At 39.4% G+C, this 20,107-nt stretch overlaps 1 protein-coding gene across 2 annotated transcripts in view; it reads left to right on the top strand.

The window, feature by feature from the left end:
- Positions 1–18,737, top strand: part of MYLK3 (myosin light chain kinase 3) — a 60,270-nt gene extending 41,533 nt beyond the window's left edge. For both annotated transcript variants that reach the window (XM_027867929.1, XM_027867928.1), the window contains exons 9-13: positions 4,176–4,246; positions 14,014–14,142; positions 14,933–15,085; positions 16,992–17,124; positions 18,435–18,737. In XM_027867929.1, the coding sequence (XP_027723730.1) occupies positions 4,176–4,246; positions 14,014–14,142; positions 14,933–15,085; positions 16,992–17,124; positions 18,435–18,515 (567 nt within the window). In that variant the 3' untranslated portion in view covers positions 18,516–18,737. The remainder of the gene's footprint in view (positions 1–4,175; positions 4,247–14,013; positions 14,143–14,932; positions 15,086–16,991; positions 17,125–18,434) is intronic.
- Positions 18,738–20,107: the final 1,370 nt, after the last annotated feature.

Raw genomic sequence — 20,107 nt, 5'->3', positions numbered from 1 at the left:
GAAAATAAGAGAGAATCAGATGACCTCTTCTGGAGGGAAGAAGGGAGTGAAAGAGAAAGCAGTGGAGGGAAGGAGAGAGAGGGAACACTGTGCTTTCACCCACCAGAAAGGGAGGGAACAGAGCTGCTGATTGCCCCTGTGTCCACCAGGAGAAACCCAAAGAATGAATCCTCAGGAAAACCAGAGTTATCTTTAAGTTGGGCCAATTACTTAGGGACAACTAAGGGCTATTATTGCCTGTATGCTTTGGACAAATCACTTATTCTCTCTGGGCTTCAGTTTTCTCATCAGAAGGGGACTGGATAAGAAGGCCATAGAGGTTCCTTCCAACTCGAAATCCATGATCCTACTTCCAATCTAACCAGATTCCATGTCATTACCTTACACAGTCCCATCCAAACCTGCCGAAGCAACAGCACATCTGCGTTCTTAGCTAAATGCCAGACCTGAAGGCCAGTAGAGGTCAGGCCCTCGAAAGGGTCTGACTGAGCCAGGGATGGTCAGCCCCATTAACAACAGAAGACATGATCCAGTCTTATCCACTTTCCTATTTGTTTTAGCTTGAAGTGAATTGAGGAAGGGGAAAGGAGAAGTTATTATGCTCTCTGTTCTGACAGGTGTCAGTTCATAATTAAGATATTACCAAGAAGGTGGATAGAGTTCTGGGCCTGGAATCAGGAAGACCTGAGTTCAAATATGACCTCAGACACTTAGTAGGGGTGTGACCCTGGGCAAGTCACTTAATCCTGTTTCCCTCAGTTTCCTCACCTGTAAAATGAGCTGGAGAAGGAAATGGCAAACCATTCCAGTGTCTCTGCCAAGAAAACCCCAACATGGGGTCACGAAGAGTCGGACACAACTGAACAATAACAACAACAAAGATGACCAAGGCCATGCAGGGAGAAAAGGGTGTTCTTAACCTGGGTTGCAGTGTCGGCCCTTGTCACTAACTAGCAGGCTGATTTATAATGGGGCAGTTGGTAAGTGGATCCCAGAGAGGGCTAGAGCCCTGTTTTATTTATTGTTCAGAACACTTCTGCAGGGAATGTGGTAGGGAGCCCGCTCTACTTCTGAGAGATAAAGCTGATTTTACTCTCCTAAAGAGAGAAGACTCCTGATGCTGACAGGCTCAACATACTAAGATGATTAAAAAATAAAAGGTTTTAGTCCAACCCTTGCCTCACTCCTAGCCCCTCTGGCCCTACCTGAGGAACTCTGATTTCAGATTCTTCACATTCCCGAGATATCTGTGTCTTCATAGCTCGTTTCCCAGATAACGTTATGTTATCTTCCCAGCAGAAAAGGGGAAGGGAAGGGAGTAACCATTTATTTAGTTCCTCTACTATGTGCTAAGCACTTTATAAATATTCTTTCATTTGATTCTCACAACAACCCTGAGAGGTAGGTGCTATTATTATGCCCATTTTATAGTTGAGGAAACTGAGACAGACAAAAGTTAGGTGACTTGCCTGGGTTCACATAGCTAATAAGTGTTTGAGGCTCTATTTGAACGCAGGTTCATGATCCAAAATGGGGTCATGGAGAGTTGGCAACATCATTGAAATGAATGAACACTTTCTGACTCGAGGCTCGGTGCTCTATGCACCCAGCTGGCCTCTAGGAGAGGGCAAAACTGGCTAGAAGTGGCTTAGAAGCCACTTCATTCAATGCAGGTTGCAAGAAGCTTGCTTCTGTTCAGAATTTTGGTCTGTACAATCCTTTAAAATAGGAGTCACAGCAATACAAGGATCTAAGACATCTCCAAAGGCCTCATGGTGGAAAATGCTGTCCACATCTAGAGAAAGAACTGTGGAGTTTGAATGCAGATCGAAGCATGCTATTTGCTATTTTTTTCCTTCTGTTGTGTTTTGTTTCCTCTTTCTGGTGGTTCCTCCTATTGGTTCTAATTCTTCCTTAGAGCATCACTAATGTGAAAATATGTTTAAGAGGAATGTATATGTAGAGCCTATATCAAATTGCTCGCTGTCTTGGGGAGGGAAGTGGGGAGGGAAGGGGAGAAAAATTTGAAACTCAAAAACTTATGGAAGTGATTGTTGATAATTCAAAATAAATTAATTTAAAAAAATAAAAATAAAAAGGGGAGAAAAGGTCTGTCTACTGATCCACCTCAAAAAAATAAAATAAAATAAATTAGGAGTCAACAAATGATGGCCCTAGAGCCAAATCCAGCCCATTTGTTTCTGTACAGCTCCAGTTAAGAATTTTTTTACATTTTAAAAATATATTTATTTTAAAGTGTAAAAACCATTTTTATCTTAAGGGCCTAATAAAAAGAGGTGGAATATAAGAAAAACAAGCAGCTTAGTAGGTTTTTTTTGGTTGTTGTTCAGTTGTGTCCCACTCCCCATGTCCCCATTTGGGTTTTTTTTTGGCAAAGATACTGAAGTGGTTTGTCATTTCCTTCTCCAGCTCATTTAACAGATGGGAAAACTGAGACAAACAGGGTTAAGTGACTTGTCTAGGGTCACGTAGCTAAAGTGTCTGAGGCCAGATTTGAACTCAGGAAGATAAATCTTCCTGACTCCAGGCCCGGCACTCTATCCACCGTGCCATGTAGCTGCCCAAGTCATAGTTTGCCTTGTGTCAGTCTTTCAGTCATATTGGATTGGTGACCCCATGGACCACAGCATGTCAGGCCCTTCTATCCCACTGTCTCCTGAAGTCTGTCCAAGCTCATGTTTGTTGCTTCCATGACACTATCTATCCACCTCATCCTCTGCTGTACCCTTCTCCCTTTGCCTTCAGTCTTTCTGTAAAACAACAGTTCTCACTCTTTGTGGTGTCAGGACACTTTGAATTCTTCCTCCACCCCTTTGGCAAAGAAATATTTACTCCAAAAGTATAAAGCAAATATATAAACAGCTTAGCCCAGTTCCTATAAGCAAAAGGTCTGTGTCAGGGGTGGGGAATCTGTGGCCTCGAGGCCACATGTGGCTTTCTAGGTCCTAGGGTGCGGCCTTTTGACTGAGTCCAAGTTTAACAGAACAAATCCTTTTATTAAGAGGATTTGTTCTGTGAAGTTTGGATTCAGTCAAAGGGCCCGTACTTGAGGACCTAGAGGGCCACATGTGACCCGGAGGCCACAGGTTCCCCACTCCTGGTCTAGGTCAATTTGAATGCCAAAGAACAATATGAACATTTATACTAGACGGTATCGTTCTGGTGATGACAGAGTTCTCACATTAAAAGTTCTTTCTGTACTTTTACAACACTCACTAATACAGAAACTATCTGTACATTAATACTTATATACAGAGAATTCAATAATATGCAAAGTATTGGTCAAGCAATCAGCAAATGAAGTTTGCAAAATTATAACAATGGAACTAGCTTGTACAGTACAAAGCAAGCTATAAAACAAATATACACACAGCTTAGTTTGGTTCCTTCCTTTAAAATACAATCCCAGTTCCAAATCCTAAACCCCACCCCTGGGGGTGGGACTTGAGTCCTACACACCCTGGCTTCTCTGCCAGGCTAGCTGGCTGCAATATCACATCTAGAAAACTGGACCCTGCCCAAAGTTGTCTTGACTCCCCTTCCTAGGTCAGCCATCTGGTAAGGGGACATGGTAGGGAACTCAGGGCCTCCCTGTTAGGCCATCTGAGCAATTTACACTCGTAAAAATTATTAAGGACGCCCCCCAAAAGGGATTTTGTTTATGTGGACGCTATATATCCTGGGGTATGCTGGGGATAGCTCGAACTAGCTTGGGAGAGCCAACTGTTAAACTTTCAGTGTGAGCATTTATACCTTTGAAATCTGCAAATGCTACACATCCAGGCTTGATTTACTGTTTTATTGATTGTCAAGACTTAAGAAAGTGATGGAGAAAATGTTAATAGTTCAGGTTAAAGTTAAAAGTGTGTTGTAAGTACATTTAGTTTTTCTGAGAGTTGATTATCAGCACACAACTGACTTTGACTATGGACATTCACTGTGTTAGAAATTAAAATGTATTAGCACTGCACATGATAATAGTTTTGAGCTTGCAGACCCCTAAAAGGGTGAGGTCCCCAAACCGCTGTCCTAATACATCTATTCATTCAGCAAACTGTTTTGTGCAGCAAAATGGTCAGGTAGCCTATACTAAGTGCTTCATTCACCATGGGAATAACAGCCATCTGTCAAATTCTCTTTTTCGTCTTTCCTAGCCAGAGAACATATTATGTGTAAATCAGATGGGAAACCAAATTAAAATCATCGACTTTGGGCTGGCCAGAAGGTAAGACCCTTTTATCCTGCCTATCAAATCAATTCAACAATTGTTACTAAATACCCATTATGTTCAAGAGCTTGGGCGAGGTACTGGGACTGAAGAAAAAAAGAGAGAAATAACACTGCTTGAACATAAACATTTATTTGTTCACTATATCTTCTTGTCCTTGGCTGTCTTTTAGAAATAGCTTAAACTGATACTTTGTCTCCTAAATAGAAGATTGGCCTTATGTAAACAAATCTGCTCTTAACTGACCATCTGTTAGCCCCTCTATAAAAAGGTGAGGTCTGTCATGTGACATTTCACTTACCAGAATAAAAACAAAGGAATACATGAAATATGATAAATGTAGTGTTTTATAACCTTTAGGAACCCTCAAAGAACAAAATTTTTTTCTGAAATTTTAGCTTATTGCAAATTAAAAAAAAAAAAAGACTAGATCTCACTATCTTGCCTAGGCTAGAAGTAGGGGTTAGTGACAAACCCCATCCTACTAGTGATTGGCCAAGGAGCTTTGACTTGTTCTAGATACCTTTTTCCGGGGTGGGTCCCCCACTCCCAGGTGACTCATCATATTAATACCTTTCGTAGTTCTGAAACCCAATTAGCATAGCCCACTGTAACTTAGCCATATCCTGACTGTAGCAGGGATTACACACTTGTGCCACCATGCTCAGCCTCAATTAAATTCAGAAAAAACATGCAACTCTTTACAAGGATGAAGAATATTTTTAAAAAATATTTTTTGGCTAGGCAATGGGGTTAAGTGACTTGCCCAGGGACACACAGCTACTAAGTGTTATATGTCTGAGGCTGGATTTGAACTCAGGTCCTCCTGAATCCAGGGCTGGTGCTCTATCCACTGCACCACCTAGCTGCCCCGATGAAGAATATTTTTAAAAGGAATAATGCAGAGGTAGAGGTGGAAGGATAAAAGCTAATAAACAGAAGAATTTCAGAGTTCAAAATTCTGAAAGCATCACAGTTAGAAGTGGTACAGACAAATGGGGTGAATCTTAAAAGAACAATAGTATTCCATCAATCATATACAACTACTTATTAAGCTCTCCCATAAGGATTTTGGATAGTGGCAGAGGGAGATTTTGGATGTGGCCATGCGGGTGGTATCAGTATGTTTGCTTCTGCTGGATAAACAGGCAGAAGATGGAGGCCAGGGATGCAGTAAGGGCCAGAAGATAGAAAGAAGTCCAGGATGAAAGGAAGCTTAAAAATTAAACATGGCCCCTGAAGGCACAATGGAATGGGAAAGCATAGCAGCCTTGGGACTCAGGGTGGATGGGGCTGGGGTGGTCCAGCAAGAGGGAGAGGGGAATGACCATGGGGAAGGAGGTCTTCAGCTTGGCAGTCAGAGCCTCTGAATAACAAATCTTTCAGATAAAGTTTGGTCTTATCTGGCTCCTACCCATATTTCCAGACTGTTTTCACCTGTTATTCCTCTTCCCACCCTCTAGGTTCTAGCCAAATTGGCCTGGTTGTGGTTTCCCATCCACAATATTCCATCTTCTGTATATTTGCACAGGCTATGCCCCTCCCTTTCCCTTCTTCTCCACTGGATTGTTCTTCTTCATTTCCACCTCTTAGAATATTTAGTTCAGCTCAGCTCAAGCCACACCCATCTCCTACAAGATAGTGTTTGTAAAGTGTAAAGTTTGTAAAGTAGATACTTTAAAAAAAAAACACGCTTATCTCCTTCCTTCTATCCATGTTAGTTCTCCTCCAGATAATGTTTGTATTTGTCTTGTACGTATATGTATATGTATTTTTAAAAATTTACTTATCCACATTTTACAATTTACTTATTTATCATATGTATTACTTATATTGTATGGAATGTAAGTAAGGAAACTCCTTGAGGGCTAGCACAGTTTCATTTCAGTGTTTGTATACTTGGTATCTAGCATGATGCACACAGCAGGTGCTTAATACATGTTTATTGAATTGAATTCTTGCTACCCCAGTGGTGTTATTCATAGAAGGATCAGTTGACTCTATAAGGATTTATTTAATATTTTATTTTTTCCCAATTACATGTAAAAACAATTTTAACATTTTTTTTCAAATTTTGAGTTCCAAATTCCTTCCCACCTTCTCCATACCCCCTCATTGAGAAAGCAAGCAATTTGACATAGTGTAGTCATGCAAAACACATTTCCATGTAAGTCATGGCTGTGACAGAAAACACAGACAAAAAAACCTCCATGAAAAATAAAGAAAGTTAAGAAAAAATACCTTTGAGCTGCATTCAGGCTCCACCAGTTGTTTCTCTGGAGATGAATAGCACCTTTCATCATAAGTCCTGGATCATTGTATTGCTGAGGATACTTAAGTAATTCACAGTAGACAATCGTACAGTATTACTGTTACTGTGTACAATGTTGTCCTGATTCTGCTCATTTCACTTTGTATCAGTTCATACACGTCTTTCCAGGTTTTTCTGAGAGCATCCTTCTCGTCATGTCTTATAATACAATAGTATTCCATCACAATCATATACAACTACTTGTTCAGCTCTCCCATAAGGATTTTGGAGAATGTATGAGCAAGGCACTAAGCTCTTGGTAGCAGATACCTATTTTCATATGCAAATGCACAGGATAATTACCACAGTTTGTTTATATTACAGTTGTACTTAACTGTGTTTCCAAATCACCTTTTAGGAAAAGGGGTGGGAGACAGCAAACCTAGGAGAGACAGTTCAGTTTAATTCATTCATTCTTTTTTTAAATTTTTTTATTTTTAGGCAGTTGGGGTTAAGTGACTTGCCCAGGGTCACACAGCTAGTAAGTGTCAAGTGTTTGGTTTGAGGCCGGATTTGAATTCAGGTCCCCCTGATTTCAGGGCCGGTGCTCTATCCACTGAGCTACCTAGCTGCCCCTCTAATTCATTCATTCTTCATCAAGCATATTAAGAGTCTACAGTGTGTACAGGGGATTATGAGGGATAGAGATCCGTAAGACTTGGTTCCAGTCTTCAAGAATTTATGAGCTGTTTGGAGAGATAAGATAAATATACTTGAAAAATTAACTCAATTTATAAGATAATTCTTTCCTTCCCAAGTCTACAAAAGCTACATACTAATTTCCTAAAACACTGTTTCTACTATATCACTCCCATGCTCAAAATTCTTTATTGACTCCCTATTACCAGAAAATAAAATACAAATTTCCTAAATTAGGGCCTTCCATAATCTGGCTCCCACTTAACTATTCCAAGCTTTTCTTACGATTGATTCACCCTCTCAATTCACTTCATGTTTCAGCCAAAATGTACTATTGGCTTTTCCATTCCCTGGTCTCATCTGTACTCTCCATCTTCCCCCCAAGCCCATAATACACTCCCTGCTTATCTTCACCTGTCCCACTCTTTAATGATTGAAATCTCAAATCCAGCATGTCCAAAATGCAACTCATCATCTTTCTGGACTACCCTCCAACTCAATGGTTTTTCAGACTTCTTTGTTTTTGTGTACCATTTGGTTTTATTTTATTTTCAGTTCCAGATTCTTTCCCTCCTCCCACTCTTGCCCCACCCCTTAACGAGGCAAGAAATACAAAAGCCATTACAAATATGAAATCATACAGAACCAATTTCCACATAAGGGATGTTCTGGGAAGAAAAAAAAAAGCAAGAAAAAGAGAGAGGAAAATATGCTTCAATCTGCTTTCCATCTGGAGGTGGACAGCATTTTTCTTCAAGAGTCCTTTGGAATGATCTGTGGGTCTTTGGGTTGATCAGTTACTAAGTCTTTCACGATTCATTATCTTTACAACACTGCTATTATTGTGTAAATTGTTCTATTCACTTCACTTTATATCACCTCATATAAGTATTTACAGAATTTTTTAAAACCAATCCCTTAATTATTTCTTACAGCACAATAGTATTCTATCACATTCATATACCATAACTTTTTCAGCCATTCCCCAAATGGTGGCCATCTCTTCAATTTCTAATTCTTTCCTACCATAGAAAGAGCTGCTATAAATTTTTTTGTCCATATGGTCCCTTTGCCTTTTTCTTTGATCTCTTTGGGGTATAGTTGTGGTATTGCTGGGTCAAGCGGTATGCTTAGTTTAATAGCTTTTGTGGTGTAATTTCAAATTGCTCTCTAGAATTGTTGGACTAGATCACAGTTCCGCAAACAATGCATTAGTGTGTTCTCACATCCCTTCCACATTTGTCATTTTCCTTATCTGTCATCTTAGCTAAATGGATGGGTGTAAGTTTTACCTCAGAGTTGTTTTAATTTTCATTTCTCTAATCAATAGTGATTTAGAGCATTTTTTCATATGACTATAGATAGCTTTGATTTCTTTGTCTGAAAACTGCCTGTTCATATCCATTGACCATTTATCAATTGGGGAATGGTGCTCTTATTCTTATAAATGTGGCTCAGTTCCCTATATATTTGAGAAATGAAACCTTTATCAGAGAAACTTGCTGCAAAGACTTCCCCCACACCCCCCAGTTTCCTGCTTTTCTTCTAGTTTTAGTTGCATTGGTTTTGTTTATGCAAAACCTTTTAAATTTTAGGTAATCAAAATTATCCATTTTACCTCTTGTAAACCTCTCTATCTCTTGTTTGGTTATGAACTCTTCCCCTCTCCATAGATCTGACAGGTAATTTCTTCCATGCTCTACTAATTTGCTTATGTATCATCTTTTACGTCTAAATCAGGTACCTATTTTGAGCTTATCTTGGTATATGATGTGAGATGTTGATCTATGCCCGTTTTCTGCCAGACTATTTTTTCAGTTTTCTCAGCAGTTTTTGTCAAATAGTGAATTCTTGCCCCAGTAGCTCAGAATTTGGGGTTTATCAAACATTAGCTTACTGTTCTCACTTGCTTTGCATACCTAATCTGTTCCATTGATCAACCACTCTTTTTTATCTAGTACCAAATTGCTTTGATGATTACAACTTTGTAGTATAGTTTGAAATTTGGTAATGTTAGGACCTCTTTCTTCCCATTTTTTCCCCATTGATTGCCTTGATATCCTTGACCTTTTATTCTTTGAAATGAATTTTGTGTTTTTCTACCTTTATAAAGTAATTTCTTGGTGTTTTTATTGGTATGGCACCAAATAAATAAATTAATTTAGGTGATACTGTCATTTTTTATTATATTGGCTCAGCCTACCCATGAGCAATTAATATTTCTCCAATTATTTAGATCTATTTTTATTTATGTGAAGTGTTTTGTAATTGTGTTCATATAGTTCCTATGTGTGACTTAGTAGATAGACTCCCAAGTATTTTATACTGTCTGTAATTTTTTTAAATAGAATTCCTTTCTCTTTTTATCTCTTCTTTTTTTTAATTAATTTATTTTGATTTATCAACAATCACTTCCATAAGCTTTTGAGTTTTAAATTTTTCTCTCCCTCTCTCCCCACCTCCCTCCCCAAGACGGTTCGCCATCTGATATAGGCCATACATATACATTCCTATTAAACATTTTCACAATCCTGATGTTATAAGTAAGAAATAGAATCAAATAGGAGGAACCACCAGAAAGAGGAAACAAAACACAACAGAAGAAAAAAAATAACAAATAGTATGCTTTGATCTGCATTCAAACTCCATAGTTATTTCTTTGGATGTGGATAGCATTTTCCATCATGAGGCCTTTGGAGATGTCTTAGATCCTTGTATTGCTGAGATGGGTTAAGTCTATCAATATTAGTACCTAACTGATTATGTGATTCTTTAGATTTTTTTTAATCATTACATGAAAGTCAACTTATACCTCTCCCCTTTACGTATACCCCTTTAACAGTACAGTTCCCAAGGGTTACAAGTGTCATCTTCCCTTGTAGGGATGTAAACAGTTTGCCCTTATTAATAACATGTTTCCTTCTGTCCCGTTTGCCTTTTAATGTCTTTCTTGAGTCTTGTATTTGAAGATCGAATTTTCTGTCGAGCTCTGGTCTTTTTATCAGGAAGGTTTGGAAGTCTCCTATTTCACTGAATATCTATCTCCTCCCGTGAAAGATCATGCTCATTTTCCCTGGGTTGTTGATCCTTGGTTGTAATCCAAGCTCCTTTGCCCTACAGAATGTCACAAATTCTATGCCCTACAGTCTTGCAATGTAGAAGCTCTTTTTATCTCTTCTTGCTGGACTTTTTTTTTGTCTATATGTAAAAATGCTGATGAGTTGTGTGAGTTAGTTGTTTCAACCAGTTTTTTGGTTGACTTTCTAGGGTTCTCTAAATTAATCATCATATCATCTGCAAAAAGTAATAGTTTTGTTTTCTTTTTGTCTATACTTATTCCTTTGATTTCTTTTTCTTGTGTTATTGCTATTACAAGCATTTCAAATACAATATTGGATAATAATGGTGATAATGGACATCCTTGCTTTACCTCCGATCTTATTGGAAAGGCTTCTGGTTCTTCCCCATCACAGAAAATGCTTGCAAAACTTCCCTATTTTTGGAGAGCACCATCATCCCTCTAGTTCCTCAGGTTTGTAATCTCAGTGTCATCCTCTTCTCCTCTCCCCTCACCACCTACCTCCCTTTGTTTATCCATATCTAATCATTTGCAGCATTTCTCACATCCCTTTCCTTCTATCCACTTTCACTGCCCTGGTCGAGATTGTCTTCCTTTCTCACTTGGACTATTGCAGCAAACTCCTAATTGGTCTTCTCCTTCCAATTTCTCTTCTCTCCACTCTATCTTTTAAACAGCTACCAAAATTCCTTCCTATAGCACAGATCTGATCCTGGAAGCGCTATGCTCAAAAGTCTTCTAAGATATAATGAAATCTCAGCTTAGCATTTACAGGCCTTTCACAACCTGTCTCGGACTCTCTTTTTCAGACATTTTACATTCTTCCTCTTTGTGTAACTCTACAGTTAAACTGCCTGTTCCCTGGACTCAGCATTCTATCTCCTGTTACTTTCTACTGGCAGATCAGGGTCAAATACTTACTTTGCTCCTGACATCACGTAGCATGGGAGATCTTTGTAGGAAGCCGGCTTTTGTTCCTTCAGTTTAACCCCAGATTCTTTGAATCCCAGAGTCCCAGAAGGCCTCAAAAGGTCTTCTAGTCTAGTGGTGTCAAATTCAGATGGAAATGGGGGCCACCAAACTATACATATGGATGCCAATGAGCAGCACTTTGACTTAGAGAATCATATATTAACATGATATATGCTCTATTATGTTACTTATTTTGTTAAATGCTTCCCAATTATATTTTAATCTGGTTTGCTGGAGTGTTGCTGCTGCTGCTGCTGCAGGACCTATTTTTGCACTGGAGCTATTCTAGTCTGTCTTCTTGACTTCAGGCAGAGCTACATTCAAGCTGTACTAGACAGCTAAGGACCTCTTTTTATTCTATTAAAATTATTGATATCTTTAGTTTTTGCATCACCTTCATTTCCTAAAATATCCTTCTCCCCTCCCCAATCTAGTAAGCCATCTTTTGTAACAAAATATTAAAAAACTGCTTGACAAAAGCAACCAACATGCTAGCCTTCATCCACATACTCATAGTTTCTCTGTTGTATCAAGTATTGTTGTTGTTCAGTCATTTCAGACTCTTTGTGACCCCATTTGGGGTTTTCTTGGCAAAGATACTGGAGTGGTTTGCCATTTCCTTCTCCAGTGTGTCCCCATTTTACAGATGTGGAACTGAGGCAAATAGGAGTTAAGTAATTTACCCAGGGTCACACAGCTAGTGTCTGAGTGCAGATTTGAACTCAGATCTTCTCAACTCCAGAACAGTGGTCTGTCCTATACCATGTTGCACCACTTTGTATCAAGTAAGAGGCTTTCAAAGACCACTGGGTGTGTGATATCAGGGCCTGCCTTTGCTATCCACTGAGCTGTCTAACAGCCTTCCTTTTAAGAGAAAACCCTAATCCCTCAGGTCAAGTCCATTTCATCTGAACCTTTGTTGGCATACCTGGGGACCCTGGGAGTGGTTCAACAGGATAAGGAGAGGGATATGGCAGAGTAATAACCAAAGTATCTTAAATTATCACTGGAATTCTTATAGATGGCTTCTTAGTAAAAATAAGAATCTAAAAAAATCCATTTCACGTGTGAATATTAAATCCTAGCCCAGTAAATGGAGGATAGGGCGAGCTGCCTCCCCAGAGCATATTTCCATGCAGCTATTGCATTCCAATCTAGCCTCAGACACTTACTAACTGGGTGACCCTGGGCAAATCACTTAACCCTGTTTGCCTCAGTTCCCTCATCTATAAAACGAGCTGGAAAAGGAAATGGCAAACCACTCCAGTATCCTTGCCAAAAAAACCCCAAATGGGGTCATGAAGAGTCAGATACAAATGAAACAACTGAACAACAACAACATTGGTGAGGAGGCAGTGGGTTCCGAGAAATGCTCACCCAGCATTGGAGTGGGAAGTACCAGCCTGGGTGGGTAACCTAGGCAACCAAATTCCAGGGCCTGAAAGCCTGGCCTATCTCTGTGGGTTCTGGAAAGCATTCTTTCTCTCTTGCATCTGTCTCCTTAGCTGCTGAGTCTCTTAGCACAGCTCTGACTCTTGTTTACTCAAGAGGCAGGCCTGAGCAGTGGTCTCTTCCTTGTACACCCCACCCCCCTCCAATTATAGATAGATATGTGTAAACCTGGCATTATTAGAAAAAGTCCTTACGTTCAGTATGATTGTACATGTATACCTATATCAGATTCCATGCCATCTTGGGGAGGGGGCAAAAGGGAGGGAGAAAAAAATTTGGAACTCAAAATATTATAAAAGAGAATGTTGAAAACTATCTCTACATATAATTGGAAAAAATAAAATACTATTAAGGAACAAAAAAAAAGAAGTCCTAGTCCTCAGCGCTTATGAGATACTGACCAACCAGAGAGTGCTTGGATGTGACCCAGAGAGGGTCTTGGATGTTTGCTTTCAACAAGAAAATGCAGAGCGAGGGGGGTGTTATGCAGAGAAGCTGAATTACTTGTTTCCCCAACATCACACAGGTAGTGGTGAAGGAAAGAGCCAGGAATTGAATCCAGGTCCTCCAATTTTAGGTTGTTTCTCCCCTAAGAAGTCTTCCCTAAATGATAGCACCAATCCCAAGCATTCCAGTGCCCTTCAACACTTTAAACAGTTTTAACTGATTGGAGGAACAACATCAAAAATAAAAACTGAATGCTATGAAATGATAATGACCAAGTTTGGCCCCAAAGAACATGTATGAGAATGTGCTCCCCTACTTCTTTACAGAAGTGAGGCACTACAGATGGGTGCTACATACAATGTCAGACTTTTTCAATGTGTTGGTTGTTTTTCATTTTTTTTTTTTAATCATAGAAGATGGCTCTCTTGAAAGGGGAGAGGGTGGGATATACTAGCAAATGTAGCTGATATAAAAACAAAACAAATGCCAGTAAAATTTTATTTTAAAGAGTTTTCATCTTAATTCCCTGCTTGTTTATTTGCAAATGGCATCTCTTCTGTCACCCCATCTAGAGCATGCTCCCTCCATTTCCTTTGTGTCTCTCCATAGTATCCCTGGCTCAGTATTCCCAGCCTCAGGGTGTGACCAAGTGGGTAAGGGGGTGAGGGAGGGAGACTATATCATCTCCTCCATGTTACAAAGAGTTTACACAGCCATATCAAGCCAGTGTGGTTGCCAGAGGAGTCTAGTAATGACCTAAATCCAGAGATACCTCCCTAGAATCATTTTTACCTATAGCACCCTTTCATTTTTTCACCAACCCCTTTCTCAGAGTTCTGATGTTCTCCTGGACTCTGGCTACAGGTACAAGCCCCGGGAGAAGCTGAAAGTGAACTTTGGCACCCCGGAATTCCTGGCCCCTGAAGTGGTGAACTATGATTTTGTCTCCTTTCCCACTGACATGTGGAGTGTGGGTGTCATCACGTACATGCTGTAAGTAACTCAGGTTGGCCAGGCAATAGTGTAGCAGTGATGAGAAAAATTCTTTGCTGGGTTTGGCTACGCTTGCCGCCTGCCTGTCTAACCCCCTTGATTTTTTTTCACACTGGGAAGAGGAAGTAGCTCTATGATGTAGTTGGTAGGAGATTTAAGTGTCCGACTAAATATCCTCAACTTCCTATGACCATGGACTGCTCTAGTTTGGAGAAGTTCTTGGCTCTCAATTTCAGGAAAGCTGTTTATCATTTTGTCATAGCTTGAGCCCTTTTGCCCTTTCCATACTCTGTGTGTGTAGAAGGAGGGGACCTGGGTAGAACTCGGGCCTGGAAAGGGACTTTGGCAGCTTGGATCAATTTCCTATTTCTCCCTCTAGCATCCTACCTTCTACACCCAGAGATGATGAATACTAAGTTAATCAGGCTTCTGGGTACCAGGGCTTCTGTGAAGAGACAGGGTAGTATTTTACCTAGTCTGGTTGCTTCGCAGATATCTCCAGATATTTTTATTGGATGAAAGTATAGAAGATTAATTGATGATCTGAGGTTTGGGCCCAAATTAATTGTGGTGGGAGATAAATGGGGGAGAGGGAACAGTATAAGATCGTTCCAAAGCATGTTGCACTGCTTCTGGATCTATTCTTTTAATCTCCTCCAGGGTTCACAACCTTCTGGCCTACAGAGATGTTTCCTTTCACCCCCTTTTATTCCCATTTGAAGCTTATTAGTTGCTTCTTTCATCACAATGTGCTTTTCCATTTGTTGGTGGGCATCTATTTCCTTCCCAGGCTCAGTGGCTTGTCTCCATTTCTGGGGGAAACAGATGCAGAGACAATGAATTACATTGTGAATTGTAGCTGGGATTTTGATGCTGATGCGTTTGAAGGGCTGTCGGAAGAGGCCAAAGATTTCATTTCTAGGCTGCTGGTTAAAGAGAAGAGGTATGTATTATTGGGAGCAATCATGATCTCATCAAGTTGGGAGAACCCCGTACTCAGGACACTGTGGTAAAGAATGGGGTTCATTTCAGGAACTTTGTCTTGGTTCTATATGATCTGCTGGGAGTAAAAGATCCCATCTTCCTATAGGATAATTAAATTTCCCTTTTGGTTCCTTAGTCCACACTTGAAAGCAAAGAGGGGATTGGCAAAAAGGACAAGAGAAAGAGTCCAAAAATAATGCCTTCACAGAATGAAAATATTTTCTAAATGCATGAGACTGATAACTTAAGATCTATGTAAATGTAGGCAGGAGGAATATTTGGAAATGATTGTTATTTCCAAGTATTTACACATGCAAGGATATTGCCAGGAAAGAGGCTGAGAAACACCGACTTGCCATAATTAGAATAAAGGCAAGAAAGGAGAAAAACTTTATTCCTTGGTGAGGAAGGGCTGCTTCCCTCCCCCATCCCCACCTTTTTTTTTTTTTTTTGTACTTAAAAGCAATAGGAAGCTATGTCAAATGAATGATATAAGCTCCACTGTGAGTATAAAATGAGAGGCAGCATAGCATAATAATGACTGAGAGTTGGCCTCAAAGCCAAGAAAACCTCTGGCACATATGTGCTGTGTGGCTCTGGGCAAGTCTTTGAATCTCTCGACTCCAGGCAACTAGGATTTTAAGCTGTAGAGAATCTTAGTCCGCATAGGTAGAGGGAGTCCCTATACCTGGGAGTTCCCTATAGCAATGAAATGTCAGGTCCATTCCCTAGCCCTATAAAATGAGAAAGAAATGGTAAGAATTAGAAGTATTTCCTATTTAGGGGAGGGAAGATCTAGAGCCTTGTTACTGACCCTTTTCTAGCTCCATTATCAGGCTGGTTTTAGGCAGCTGGGTGGTACAGTGAATAGAATACTAGACCTGGTATGAGGAAAACCTGAATTCAAATCCTACTCCAGATACCTTTTGACTGTGTGACCCTGGGCAAGTCACTTGATCTAAGTCTCAGTTTCCTCATTTTGTAAAAAGAGGATATTGGTAGCTCTCCCAGGGTTGCACTGAGGGGCAAATGAGATATGTCAAGTATTTTGTAAACCTTAAAGTGCTAAATAACTGCTAGTTGTTAATTTTTTAATATTTTTTTGAGGGGGGGGTTAGGCAATGGGTTAAGTGACTTGCCCAGTGTCACACAGCTAGTAAGTGTAATGTGTCTGAGGCCAGATTTGAACTCAGGTCCTCCTGAATCCAGGGCCAGTGCTCTATCCACTTCGCCACCTAGCTGCCCCATAGTTATTAATTTTTGACTATGAAAAAAATGTTACCTGTGAGGAGAAATATGTCAAATTTAATAATCAAGCCTATATTAACTCTTATAGAAGGCTCAGCTCTTTTGATTCATATACATTTGGTTATTTTTCTTCTCCAGAGTAACCACTGCTTCCCCAAACCTCATCCCCTTGATACTATAGGTTATCTGTTACCTTGGGTTAGCAAACTTTTGTCTAGCTGGTTGTCATGGAAATTTTTAGGGGGAGATTTGATCAAAGTGACTTCTTTTATTGGTACCCACCAGTCACAGAATTTGAGTTGGAAGTCTTATCTATACATGAGGAATCTTCACTGTAACATAGCCAAGTGATCAAAAAGCCACCTAAAGGTTCAGTTCCACTAACTTTTTTTCAGTGAGGTGATCAGGGTTAAGTGACTTGCCCAGGGTCACACAGCTAGTAAGTGTTAAGTGTCTGAGGCTGGATTTGAACTCACATCCTCGACTCCAAGGCCAGAGTCACTGCGCCACCTAGCTGCCCCTCCATTAGCTTTTGATCTGTGTAGCACTCCAGATCTCTGTACAACCCAAGAGGGCACAACCAATTGTCTAATTTCACCTGCCGTTTGGTTTCCCAGTTGTAGAATGAGTGCTGCACAGTGTCTGAAACACGAATGGGTGAATAATCTGCCGACCAAAGCCACAAAGTCTAAAGTTCGGCTCAAGTCCCAGATACTGCTACGGAAATACATGGCTCAAAGAAAATGGAAAGTAAGGTTTTGTTGTAGTTCTGTTTTGAAGGAAAAAGAAGTAGGTTCTTTCATGCTTCCTTTAAAAGTACCTTGGCTATATTTGCACTTGACAACATTTTGAATAGAAGGAGTCAAAATATGTCTCCTCCAGAAACCCAAATCAATAGTTTAAAATACTGGTGGCATATTAAGCAATGGTGTATTTATGTGGATACTTACAACTGAAAATGCCATGAGAAGTTTTGAATATATGCTCTCATTAGTGACAGCAGATACCTGAGGTGGGAGTTACCTGGCTGATGCCTCATGCCTCCACAATTTTATTAATTAAATTTTAATTAATTATTTTAATTAAATTAAAATAATTTTATACATTTAGGTTGACATAACCATAGCTATGTGTCCAACATGTAAAAGAGTCTTAAAAGACTATCCTTAGGATACATTGCAATCTTAAAGCTAAATGTAAAAGTAGAAGGTTGTGGGGCTAAGACCAAATTAGGATACTTTACTTTAGATAATCAACAACCTTAAGGTCATGAATAAGAATAGTGTTGCCATTCATCAAGTGCCAACTATATGCAAAGCTCTGCACCAGGAGGCAGGAGAGGTACAAAGTTTAAGACATGATCCCTGTCCTCCTGGAGTTTACAGTCTAGCAACATTTTTTTTAATTATTGAAACTTCAGTACAAAACAAGAAAAGTTAAAAAAAGCGTGTCCTGTGCACAACAGAACCTGAGAGGATTCAAAATATATAGCAATAAATTTCCATTTCAAGAAAGCCTATATAATAAATACTACACCTTGTGTTGAGAGCTGTGCATCTTTTCTTTCTTTCCTTGTAAGTTTTCTTTTGTTCCCTGCTGTGCACTTTTTACTTTGTTCTTTTTTCCCTCTTCCTCCCCCCCCCCCCACCCCCAGGCTACAATTAAGCATGAATATATTTATATACATACATACACACATACATACATGTATACATACATACACATATACTTTCCCTAACATATTCTACTTCTGATCTTTGTTTTTATATTTGTTCATATATCTCTTATTTCCTATGTCTCCTAACTCCTCTACTTTACCTCTACAGCTATCATGCCCTCCTATTACTTAACCTACCCCCTTCCCCCCCTACAAAAAAAAAGATTCCTACCTTCAACCTAACAACTTTTAAGAAAGTTTGTAGTTTGGGGGTCACTAGCTGAATCAATTACAAATAAAGCAAGAAACTTGTTTGACCTTATTTACTTTGATTTTCCCAATCCTTTCTTCTTAAATGACAATTTAGTCTAAAATGCAAATTTTCTCTTTATTTTCTTTCAAGAAACATTTCTATGCAGTGACTGCTGCCAACAGGCTTAGGAAGTTTCCAAGTTGTCCCCAAGCCTCATCTATGCTGCTTTGAAAGTTCTGCAATACTTAGAGCTAGAGATGAAACTAAGACAGGGAACTCTTTGTCTAGTGATCTGGCCCTTTACTATTATTGTATTTGATTTCCTGTTTTTAAATTGTGTAAGTAATGTTATTACTGTGGCCTGTCTTAAATGTGGATGTGAACTTGCTATGTAAGAATTGCCTTAAAAACTTTATTAGGTGATGACAGTAGGCATGTTTTAAATAAAATGAGTTGGGGACATATGATCCTATTTTAGGAGTGTGATTAATTTCAATTTTTAACTTGTTCTGAGTAACAATTATAGTAGCATGTGGCACAGGGATAAGCCATTCAGTATTATTTCCAAAGTGTAGATTTCTTATTGCTTTTGGTTGTTTAGGTGATATTGTATTATGAAGTTTCAGAACAGGGGTTCTTAACCTCTTTTTGGATCATGGCCCCCTTTGGGAGTTTGGTGAAGCCTAAAGACCCCTTCTCAGAATAATGCTTTTAAATGCAATTAAATGCACTAAATTATGGAGGATGACAAAGAAAAGCAATTATATTGAAAGTTAGCAAAATTTTTTAAAAAGTTTATGGACTTTACGTTAGGAATCTATGCTTTAGAGTATAGCAACACTGGTTTAGAAACCATGGGAACTGGTACCAGAAACTAAGGGATAGATGAGAAGTGTTTTACATAGTATTTTCCCAAAGGAATGGAGTTGACTGCTGCTCATTTTTTAAACCAAATTGAGCAACGTCAAAATAGTAGAGAAAACTTCTTATATGGTTCTTTATATGCTTAAAATTTTAAATGCAGTTATGTGTACACACACACACGTGTATATCTGTACATATATACATATATACACACATACATATATATATGCAGAGAGAGCAAGAGAAAGAGCAAGAAAAAGAGTGAGAGCAAGAAATGAAAAATATGAAGAGTAAATGACCTAGATGGCTTCTAACTCAATTTTTTGCCTTACCATCCCAAATCAGAGCACAGCAACCAGTTTGGATAACTATAAGTAGCTTTTCTGCTTCTTCTTTTTTTTTTTTTAGGCAATTGGGGTTGTGACTTGCCCAGGGTCGCACAGCTAATAAGTGTCAAGTATTTGGTCTGAAACTGGATTTGAACTCAGATCCTCTTGACTTCAGGGCCAGTGCTCTATCCATTGCGCCACCTAGCTGCCCCCCCCCCCCAAAGTAGCTTTTCAAGACCTCTCTCCCAAACCCATAACTCTAAACCCACAGCCTTTGGGTACTTAAATGCTGTCAGTAAACCAAGATTCCATGGAGGGGCTGGTTAAGCTATACACAGATGTAGAAGATTTTGGCTCAACATAAAAGAATGATTTTTCAATAATGAAATGGGTTGTCTTACAAATGAAGAGAGCCAGCCTTGAGCCAAGAGGACCTGGATACCATTCCTATCTCTAACATATTGGCTAAGCTCTGGGCAAATAGTTTAACTTGTCAGTGCTCTAGGCTCAAGTTTCAGAAAGGGTGCCAACATGCATTGGTAGAGAGAGTTTCCTTATCTGGGCGCTCCCTATACCACCGAAATCATAGGTCCAGGCCCTATCCTAATTAAGCCTATTATTTCCTTTTAT

Source organism: Vombatus ursinus, unplaced genomic scaffold, assembly GCF_900497805.2.
Source record: "Vombatus ursinus unplaced genomic scaffold, bare-nosed wombat genome assembly UNPS02014786.1, whole genome shotgun sequence".
Taxonomy (NCBI): Eukaryota; Metazoa; Chordata; class Mammalia; order Diprotodontia; family Vombatidae; genus Vombatus; species Vombatus ursinus.
Note: the sequence above shows the minus strand (reverse complement) of the source record. Positions and strands in the feature narration are given on the sequence as shown.